Source organism: Cynara cardunculus, assembly GCF_001531365.2.
Source record: "Cynara cardunculus var. scolymus isolate 2C chromosome LG 13, CcrdV1, whole genome shotgun sequence".
Classification (NCBI taxonomy): domain Eukaryota; kingdom Viridiplantae; phylum Streptophyta; class Magnoliopsida; order Asterales; family Asteraceae; genus Cynara; species Cynara cardunculus.
This window is the reverse complement of record NC_037540.1, coordinates 2,918,381-2,929,408: the sequence shown is the minus strand read 5'-3', so window position 1 is coordinate 2,929,408 and position 11,028 is coordinate 2,918,381. Positions and strand designations below refer to the sequence as shown.

The following is an 11,028-nucleotide window of genomic DNA, read 5'->3' as shown; positions in this document are numbered from 1 at the left end:
GATTTAATAATATAATTTTTTATAAAGATTATAGTTAAATATTATGTTAGAACTATCTTAATTATATTTTATATTTAAAATAAAATATTTATCCTTTATTTGATTATATTTATCTGTAATTAGTTACACGAATTCAAATATTGAGTTTTAATAAGTTTTACTTACGTATAATTAACTTGTAATCTTGAATTTTAAATAATATACATAAATAAACAATATTTTATATATAAAAAATGATTTTTAAAAGAATTTTTATAGATTAATATATTAAAGATGAGAAAGAGGGAGTTGTATAGTATTTAAATTTGCAGGTGAAATGAATTTAATAAGGGAATTAAATTAATATAACATGAGTACCAAAATTATTTTACACGGACAAGTGTCACGTTTTTTGTCCACGCCACAAAACTTGTGCCCTATAAATTAATTTATGACAACAACGTTACGGTTGAAATCTAAATAGATTAGATTTATTTTAGTCTTTTATTTTATTGAATGTCAACTAAAAATAATATCGTAAAATTAAATTTAGTATATATGTTTATTAATTGGATGATAATTAGATTGGATCGGTTTTATTTTATTGGAGTTTAGACGTTATCCATGAACCAATTTGAATATTGAAATTTTAGATCTGACCCGATCAAATTATAACCAATCGACATAATAATTTTTTGAAATCATTTTAAATGACTACACGTGGAAAAATCCAAAGCATTAAAAAGTCAACAAAATGTTGTCTTATCTCTTTACAATCACATCAGCAAACCCCATAAAACACGTCAATTTTCTTGTTTTTGTCATTTCTTCGGTAATATCTATATTTTTGTTTTTTATAATTTTTCTATAAAGTAATTCGATGTCATAAATTTTGCTTTTTTATAAAATTAATACGTTTGGTTTACAGTATTTGATAGGATTTGAAATTGAATTTAATTTTAATCTTATATTGGGTTCAAAGAAAAATTCAAGATTAAAATCTTTTAGAAGTCTAATGTAGTAGTTGATATTTAATGAGATTTCATATAATTTATTTTTAATAACGTTTTAAAATATGTTTAAAAAATCCATTTTATAATAATCAATTAATAAAATATATGTAAATTATTTTTATGACTATAATTTATTTTATAAATTATCTATAAAAAATAGAATTTAATTTCGTTCTAAATCATATAAATCAAACACAAAAATATTTTAAATCCTTGTAATTTTGAAGTGTTTGTATGTTTAAAAAAAATGTTTTAAAAAGATGACATTGGGCCATCAAGGCTTATGTCACAAGTTGTGTAGGAGCCCATACATAATGGGCCATCTTTTGAGCTTTAAGCTAGTTGGTTTTTTCCTTTCTTTCTAAACATGGTGAGCCATGAGATGAGCTTGAGTTCGATTCGGGTTACATGATCAAAAGTGTTAAATTTTGATGTTGTACAACTCCTGTATCGGCCGATTGGGCATGCAACCGAGGATGGTCTTGAGAAGATGGAATGCCACCTGACCTATCGAGTTGTAATTCGTATGGGGGTTAGGGCCTTCACAGAAAAACATGCTATCCAGAGTCACCATGTTATGTTTGGTCATTGGAAAAAGGTCGTGAGGATAAATATCTTTGAACTCTTGGTACATATTCGACAAAAAACCACTTTGGAGCATGCGATGTGGGTCGTAACCGTATTGCCTCGTGATAACATTATTTTGGGAACTGGGTGATCTAGTTTTGCATACATAAATCAACCAATCGAGGACTAGGATTGGACATCGGTGAGGAGAGTTGAGGTGAGAAAAGTAAGAAGAGATCTTCACCCTTGGATGCACGTTAGAATGATATGCACCAAGATGCAATAGATCAATCCCTATATCAAAATGATTCATGGGTAGGTTTATGATTAAAGGTGATCAATGGTCCAGATACCTTCTTATGTTTCTCACAGTAACTCTCTTTCTCACACGATCTTTCGTTTAAATGACTGTTTTTAAATTAAAAATAGGATGTTAGATGGAATTTCACCTTAGAAGAAGATAATAACTCCCATTTAGTTAAGAAGACTGGTTTCTCTTTCTCTATGGATATACACTATTACACCGACAATCAGTCTTGTTTTATGTGTCATTGCTATATGTTTATGTGTTAATTTTATGGTTTGATTACTCTTGGCGAATTGTCAAATACATATTTGTTGATGCATGTTTCTACATTGTTGTATCAGTTTGTTAATAATTCAGATTCCGACCATTTGTTTGGAACCTTTCAGCATCATTGGTTGCTATCTGTAGCGAACATTTAATCTACACACAACCCATTCAACTTCACAATTTGATCTATGGCCCACAAGTCAAGAGATTATTCTCACTTTTAAAAATGGGACCAAGTCAAGTAGGACCGTTTGTATGGATGACATAATGTATGGAAAAAAAGCATTTCTGTAAAACTGAAATCACATACAAATTGAACAGAAAGTTAAAACGAACAAACATGTTCGTACATTTTTTTCACAGAAACATTCAAGTTAGAATGAAGGAAACTCGATGGAGGAGCCACAACTTCCATTTGGAAAGACCGGACATTCAATGAAGCCCGAAGCCGAGGAGTCCACACATAGGTAGATTTGGTACAACTGACTGTTACCCGATGAGTCATTATTGCACTGGATCCCTGGAGTATAACCGCTTGCTCCTTTAATCGCACCTTTTATGCTACTAAGACTATACTTTTGTCCATTTGGTTGAATCCCTGCATCATTGTTTTGTAGCAAACATAACAATATAAGTTTTGGACCACGAAAATGTTTGTTTTACTTGTGAATGATTCATACCTGCGCCTTGTAGAGCTTGAAGAAGATCGATCTCATTCTTGAGGCTAAGAGTAGTCGCGAAATAATCATGTTGATTGAGTACAGATTCTGAGCAAGTTCCATGCTTATCCCACTCGTGACCCCAAAATGTTATCCCAGTGTTGCTTGGGCACGACAGTGTTGGCCAATCCGACTGCATTTTGCTCGTAAGGTCTGAAATCTGTAAAATTTTATCGTAAACCAAGAATAAAAAATTAATACAATTCTCCATTCAAAAAGGTCCAAAATTTATGTTTAAACAAAACAAATATTACAATCATATCCGTGGATAAATTACCAAACATGTCAAATTGTTCCAAAAAAATTTTTTTGTCATTTTAATTATTTTGGCGAAAATTTTCTATCGATACATTTTATTATAAAAATATTCAAAATATATAAAAACTTATTAGAAGTAAATTGATCATTTTTACTATTATATCATATTCTGTCATATCCTATCCTATCATATTCTTGTCTGGATACTAAAATGTAGCCTAAATACTTTATAAGATAATATATTTATGATGCACATTAACATTTAAAGACATTGTAAAGAATCATAGGAAATGGTTAAAAGAATCACCTTGGATGCATCGAAAGGATTGCTAGAGTCACAATTGGAAGGATACGAGCCATCGTTTCTGTTAGGCCAAAGTCCATGGATTCCAAAATCTGATGCCGGCTTTCCGCTACTCGGATAGCAACAACCTTGTTTCGTATCACAGTACGATCCCGGCCACTACAAAACACGTTCAAATCAATCAATTAATTAATGCGTTTATCGTGTTAATTCATCGTGTGTGTATGATCGTAAATAGAATCTGATATCGGCCACTAAATATTATATATATATATATATATATATATATATATATGAATGTATATTAGATGGAATTGAAATGGAATGATTAAAACCTGTTGAACGAAGTAGAAGAAATCGAAATCTTGTGAAGCAGAAAGTACAAGTAGGCAATGTAGGGTGATGAACAGCAAAGGATTATTGGATTGCATCTTCATGATCATGTTTGTTTGTGTGTGTGTGTTGTTGATGGTGTGTCACTATGTGTTTATTTATAGGGTGAGATGTGTGTATGAAAAGGTATGAACTCAAATTTGGAGGATTCTGGTGTGTTTTTATTTATTTATTGGAGAGAGAAGAGATTGAGATAGTTAATGCGCAATTTATTGGCATTAATGCATTTATTTCTCTTACGAACAATGAACAAATTTTCCTAATTATCCTAAAATAAAGAATTTTTTTTTCTATTTTTTAATTCAAATAGATTTTTTATAATATTATTAAAAAACAACTTTAAGTTCAAAAAATTCCCTAAAATAAAATGATTTTTTTATTCATTCCCATCAATAAATTTGTCTTTTTTCCAACCGAGTAACAAGAACTGAACTTTTTTCGGTTACGGTTGTTCTCATTATAGACTAATTTCCAACTGGATTTGTTTGCTATGCGTCATTTTTTTTCTTTTCAAATAACGCATACATAGATTGGAGAACCGTAACACACAACCAATACAAATCAATCAAATCCCGTTCGTTCACATGTGTGGTTAATTATCATAACATAATTGAGGTTTTATTTATCCAACTAATTATGAGTTTGAGGCCTCTGATATGTAGCTCAGTTGACAAAATAATTATGCAACTTTATCCAAATACAAGATAGGTCACAGGTTCGATCCCCCTTAGCCTCAACCGTTAAGTGAGCCAAAAAATGTCCATTCACATTTGTAGTGTTCTTGTAAACAGGTTTCGTACAGACCGATTGAGATTGTCAACAATTAACTTTTTGACTCTTGATACGGATCAAGTCTTTGGGGCCATGGATAATTGAAACATACTAGGTTAATAATTAGCACTTTTATAATGAAGTCAATAATTGGTATCTTGCCTCCTCATATTAATAATAATCAATCTTAATATACTGTTTTTTCAAACCAAAATTTGCTTTAAATCTCTATTTTAAAAAATTTGTTGAAGATACTCGTAATTAATTATATTATAAGACTTAATATTTATTTGAAATAGGATATTAATATAATTTTCAAAATAGAAAAACCATTAAAGTTAAATATAATTTTATTTCAAGATCTTGATTTTTATTTTTTATTTTAAAAATATGTTCAAAGATACTCTTGGAAACCCCTGTTTGAATGGCAAAATATATGTATTGCTTGATTTTTGAAATATGTTTCACATTTATTAAACAATTCTTAAAATTATCACAACATTTTATTAATTTCACATCAATATTCTATGGATTTTTCTTTATTTTATTACATTTCTAGAGTTATAAAAACAACTATAATCTCCCTTTTTTTTTTCTTTTAGCTATAAATTCAATAAAATGTTTAATATACACAAATATATTTAATTGTTTTATTTTGTTTATTTGAAAGAAATTGTAAATAGAAATATGTTTATCAATGTACAATAAAATAAATATATTAATGATAAATAAAATAGAATATTTAAAAAATATCGTAGAAATAGAGCAAATTAAAACAAGTTAAAATACAATAAAGCTCCAATTAAACCAATAAATTTGACTATTTACCAATTAAATTATCTTGAACTTTTTATATTGTTATTAATATTAAATTAACGAACATTTACATTTAAAAATTAAATAACTACATATCGGTCTATGGGGATGAGATCGTTACAGAAACCGGTTGGTACCGAAACCTTTTAAAACTGAAATCGAGGAAAACTGAAATGTATGTGCAAATTCAGTACTAGTTTGGTTTCATTTCAATACGGAAAATTCGGGATTGGTACCACTTAGGACCGAAATTTTAACGTGGATAAATGAATAATCAAAATCACAAACCAATCAGAAATGTTCAACAATCAAAAGATGAGAGGCCGATTTCTTGACGGTGTGATACTACCGATTTTCTGATGGTGATACCGTAGAGTTTTTGATCAAAGTAATGGTTATGAAGAAGGTATTAATTATTTTAGGAGAATATATAGATTAATTTAGGAAATATGATGGATTTGTTTAGAAGATAAAAGAGGAATTGGAAATTTGGAATAGCCAATTAACCATTGGATTACCCAGTTTGGTTCCAATATTTTCGGGAAATTCTCGGTACCAAATACCGACTTTGAAGTATTCTTAAAACCAAACACCGAACTGATTACATGTATTCGATTTTGGTTCGGTTAAAAAAAAACGATCATCTAATTTTCTCCCTACGAATCTATATAAAATAAAAAGTTGTAACCGAAAAAACCGGTTTGTGACCTTGAAATGGCCATGAAACAAAGTTTTAGGCGTTAGAATACAGCTTTTGGTTTTTACAAATAAAGTTACAAAAATACACAAACTTATATTACGAATGATATATTTAAAATCAATCATGAGGATTAGATAATAAAAGAAAATTAAAAATGACACAATCACCATCATTCACATGTGATGTAGGTGTGGAAGAAAGAGGAGCATTTGTGAAGGAAGGAATATTCGACCACAATGCTCGCCAGTCGCCAGGGACATCTCCTACCCGTAGGTACCATAATTCAGATACAAAATTTAATTAAAATAGTCAACTTTAGGAGTCGATTTTATTTCTTATCTATACTATATTATAAAACATTTGATAAAAACTTTTAAAAATCATTTTTTATGCATAAAGTACTGTAATTAATGCATATTACTTAAAATTCAAGATTACAAGTAAATTATGCATAAGTACAACTTATTAAAACTCCATGTTTGAATTCGTGTAACTAACTACGGATAAACATAACCAAATAGAAGATAAATATAACCAAATAGATGATAAACATCTCATTTTAAAAAATAAAAAATCTAAAGGATAATTATTGAGTTTTAGCAAAATAATTAATTATTATCTTTAAATAAAATTATATTATTAAACCAAATATAAATTACTTCGTTATTAAACCTAAATTAAATTATAATAAAAAATTGAATTAAAAAATTACACAAAAAATAAGAATTTTAAATAGTTAGTTTGATATTAATATCAATATATTTTTGTCAAATTTTTATAATATTTTCAAATTTATATGTTATTAAAAAATAAAAACATCATCGCTTTTTTAAAATCACACAAGACCATACTATAACATCGACTGAGATAAATAATAAAATGAAATATTAAAATCAAAATATATCTCGTTGCATTGCACGAGTACCCTTTTAGTATTTCAAAAATGTTACTATCTTTGCAAATAACAACTTCTCCACTGTTGAAAAAGTTAAAGTGTAAAAATATAAGAGGTTTTTGAATCAGGCCTGCAAGTGTAGGGACAAATATATAAATTGATACCAACACCTCGACAAGTGGCAAAATACCGACCTATATCTAATTTATAGATTTGGTCCCTGTACTAAGGGACCTGGTTCAGAAACCTCTTTTTGCATTTTGACCCTTCCGCAAATTGCGGAGCTGTCACTTGCAGAGATAGTAATATTTTTAAAATTTACTAAGAGAATGGTTAAGGGATGAACCCAAAGTTTGAAAATGATTATTTCTATTAGTTTTCCAAATTTTATTTGTTTTTTTTTTATTTTGTGTTAAGCGTTAGCGTTCAGACAGTTTGTGCGTACCTCAACTAATTTCAAGGAGGTCTGGAGAACAAACAGGAAAATCTTCAGTGACTTTGCAGAACTCGAGCTGATGACCTCTAAAAATAATCTTCAAAGATTAATTTATTTACTTTTAAATGGAAATAGTTATGTAATTGATGGATTTTAACTTTCTACAATAATTATGTCATCAATGATTTGATATTTTGATTTAGAGTTTATAAGAGTTTCGGGTTTTTTTGTTAAATAGTTATATGATTTAATAAATTGATCGGATTAAATATTTTAGTTTGCTTGTCGATTTGAATGTCCGACGAATATTTATGTATTTTGGACGGGTGGTTTTCCCTTTGGCAACTCTCATTTTCACACTTTATGTTCACACAAAAAAAAAATCAAAATCATTTTTATTTCAAATATAAATACTTTTATTTTAAACGATCTAAAATATACCTTATCTTTTTAATAGTATTTTAATTTTAATTTTTAATATATATATATATATATATATATATATATATGTCTACATCAATAATGAAGTTTGTAAAAACAATGAAGAATACGCAATCAAATTGAATCCAATGATACATGCGATTCACATCTAAATTTGTTACAACGGGTTAAAGTTGGTATTTTAGTTTAACTGATTTTTTCTATATGTTTAATTGTTCTAAAAAAATATTATATCTTATATGAAATCAATAGTTGTTTAATTTCTCATGCTAAATTGCAACTTATTAACAACTTTTTGTTAACTGTCAAGATATTTACATAACATTTTTGTTGTTTTTCATGCAATTGATTTGAACTTCAGTTAAGTTTGAGTTAATCATGACTTGATTTTCATGCGGAATGTGTTTTACTTCTTTTACCCATGTTATAAGCTTTATATTCATAAATTGTTGGTTATAAAGTAAGATGTCTTTATGTGAATGTTGTGTACCCGAATGGAACACATGAGTTCGTTTTATGTTCATATCAAGAACATGTGAGCCCAGTGGTTGGTCACAGGTATGTGTGACCATATGCGAGTTTAACCATTGTAACATGTGTTTGCATGTCTTCCAATTTAAGTGTGTATAATTGTTTTCTTTCAATTATGTTTTATAACATTGTTTTCAGCGTTAACTTTTTCTTTTGAAGTATATAATATTTATATACGGCAAATAGAACAAATAAACTCACATACCCTCCTCACATTTGGTAAGGTTTGAACTCCTAACCTCCTAGGTTGCCAAAGACTCACATACCGTTAAGCCAAATACCCTTTGGTAGCACTAACTCTTGTGATAGAGGGAATTCACTAAACCTCCGATCTAACAAAGATAAGGAAAAGGTGTGAGCTAGAGGTTTGAAGAGAGGCCATTATCTCCTAGTTAGATTGTCGTCTTGGGGATCCATGGATCCGATCCAACAGGGTAGACTTATGGGTCAAAATCTACCGTTGTGAAAAGTGAAATCTTATAGGACTACTCTTCAAAAAGAATTTTTGAAAATAATAAAGTTTCCAATGAAACAAAAAGATTCTAGTCTAGCGGATACGAAGACTCTAACGATCAGTATTACCAATAATCACCACAAGAACACTTCCCTTTCGTAAAGTGATGAAACCGATGCATATCTCTAACAAATATTTCTCGATCACAAACGAGCGATAACAATTTACACGCAGAATGACAATCCCCGCATGTCCTCACGTTCTTTGCAACCCGAATGGTTTCCCCAGGTGCGGTATTCAGAAGCCCAAAAGTGATTGCCAGTTTTTCGCTATGGTACCGGAGGCTAACTTCTTTTTGGTCATCGTTCATATCTGAATGAACCACTAAAGAAACATCGGGTTCATAACCGACCGATTTCAATTCCTCAAACAACTTATCGACCGCCAAATAAAGCTCTCGATGACCAATCCGAGTCCCATCGCCCGAAAAGAATCCGTGCACTTGATTCTTTACCTCTATCACGCTATAACCCGGCACCTTGACCACCCCGCGATCTTTCATCAGTTTTCTTGTGTATATGGCATCTTTTTGCTTTCCAGCTCTCGCACACATGTTGGCGAAAATGACATAATCACCCCCGTGAAATTGGTCGAGCTCGAAGATTCGTGCAAGTACCCTCCTCCCTAATTCAAGATTTCCATGGCTGCTACAAGCAGATAACAGGGTTCTCCAAAGTATAGGTGTGGGTTTAATCGGGATTTCATCTATGAAATTGTATGCATCTTCTAGCCATCCCGCTCGGCCCAACGCATCTAACACACACCCGTAATGCTTGATCCCAGGTGAAATCCCGTATTTGTCCTTCATACTGCAAAGATACGTCAAGCTTTCATGGACTAGTCCAGCATGATTGCAAGCATAGAGAAGACCCAAAAGCGTAATTTCATCGGGTTCGACTTTTGCTCCTCTCATATTTTCAAATAGAGATATGGCTTTGTGACCATGGCCATGAATGGCGTACGCCATGATCATCGCGGACCATGTTTGCGTATCTCTAAAACCCATGTTCTCAAACACCGAAACTGCATCATCTAAACTACCACATTTCGAGTACATATCAATGAGTGTCGTGTTGATTTTTACGTATTGGTCAAACCCGTTAGCCTTGATGTATTCGTGTACCCATTTTCCGGTGTCTAACGCTCCTAGTAATGCACAAGCTGAAAGAACACTGAGCATGGTGACATCAGTGGGCTTAAGGGTTCTACTTTGCATTTCAAGAAACATTAACAAGGCATCATTTGGGCGGCTATTTCGGACATAACCTGTTATGATTGCGTTATAAGTTACCGTGCATGGTTCTTCAATCCGATCAAACACAAACCAAGCTGAACCCATGTCGTCACACTCGGTGTACATGTTAATGAGAGCAGGATAAAGATAAGGACTTCGATTAAGACCATGTTTAATGGAAAGGGAATGCAATTGTTTACCTTCTTCTAAAGCTTTAGCAATGGCACAGGCCTTTAGAAGAGATGGGAAAGTGTAGTTATCTGGTACAAGACCTAAAGATACGACTCTCACGAACAGTATGATAGCTTGAAGTGGGGCGTAAGTACGGGAATAGCCACGGGCCATGAAGTTGAAGAGGATAATATCTGGGTGAGGAATTTGGTCGAACAGGTGGTGGGCATGGTCCATTGAGGAAGCAGTAGGATCCAGTGTGCATTGATTGATCACCTTGGTAATCCAAAACAGGTCGTTATGGAGGTGGGTCTTTATAGAATAAGCTTGAATCTGCTTTATTTCTTTCAAAGAGGTAGATTTGCGCAGTAGGGAAAGTGGGTTTGCTGTCCCTGTTATTGATTCTTTTGTGGTTCTGCCATTTGGGCAAGATAATCGAGTTAATTCTGGAGCTAGGATTGCCATTGAAGAACCTACATCAAGGAACTTCAATGGGTGAAAACATTAGGGCTTTAATCTTTAACGAACGTCGAGGGTGATGACCTGATATGGGATAGGTCATTCGTTGGCAATTGAGATCAAGTTTGTGTGGCGCCAACAGACCCGTCAACGTCTTTCAGCTGGATGGGAAGATCATCGCGTAATTGTATAATATATTACCATCGTTTGACAAAAACTTTTAAAAATTATTTTTTATATATGATATATTGTT

At 31.4% G+C, this 11,028-nt stretch overlaps 2 protein-coding genes across 2 annotated transcripts; both read right to left on the bottom strand.

The window, feature by feature from the left end:
* Positions 1-2,406: 2,406 nt before the first annotated feature.
* Positions 2,407-3,869, bottom strand: LOC112524553 (extracellular ribonuclease LE-like). Its single transcript, XM_025134416.1, has 4 exons — positions 3,750-3,869; positions 3,418-3,573; positions 2,814-3,012; positions 2,407-2,731 (listed from the first exon to the last, which is right to left on the bottom strand). The coding sequence occupies exons 1-4, from the start codon at positions 3,855-3,857 to the stop codon at positions 2,508-2,510; spliced, it is 687 nt and encodes a 228-aa protein (XP_024990184.1). The 5' UTR covers positions 3,858-3,869; the 3' UTR covers positions 2,407-2,507.
* A 5,038-nt stretch (positions 3,870-8,907) lies between these two features.
* Positions 8,908-10,864, bottom strand: LOC112525411 (pentatricopeptide repeat-containing protein At2g02980, chloroplastic). The gene has a single exon (XM_025135534.1). The coding sequence runs from the start codon at positions 10,779-10,781 to the stop codon at positions 8,976-8,978; it is 1,806 nt and encodes a 601-aa protein (XP_024991302.1). The 5' UTR covers positions 10,782-10,864; the 3' UTR covers positions 8,908-8,975.
* Between the last annotated feature and the right edge of the window lie 164 nt (positions 10,865-11,028).

Excerpts from the sequence above, each read along its gene's own strand:
- LOC112524553 (XM_025134416.1), bottom strand. The coding sequence starts at position 3,857 with ATGATCATGAAGATGCAATCCAATAATCCTTTGCTGTTCATCACCCTA. Across the intron at positions 3,574-3,749 it reads TCTTCTACTTCGTTCAACAG|TGGCCGGGATCGTACTGTGA; the intron begins GTTTTAATCATT and ends CGTGTTTTGTAG. Across the intron at positions 2,732-2,813 it reads TCAAGCTCTACAAGGCGCAG|GGATTCAACCAAATGGACAA; the intron begins GTATGAATCATT and ends ACAATGATGCAG.
- LOC112525411 (XM_025135534.1), bottom strand. The coding sequence starts at position 10,781 with ATGGCAATCCTAGCTCCAGAATTAACTCGATTATCTTGCCCAAATGGC.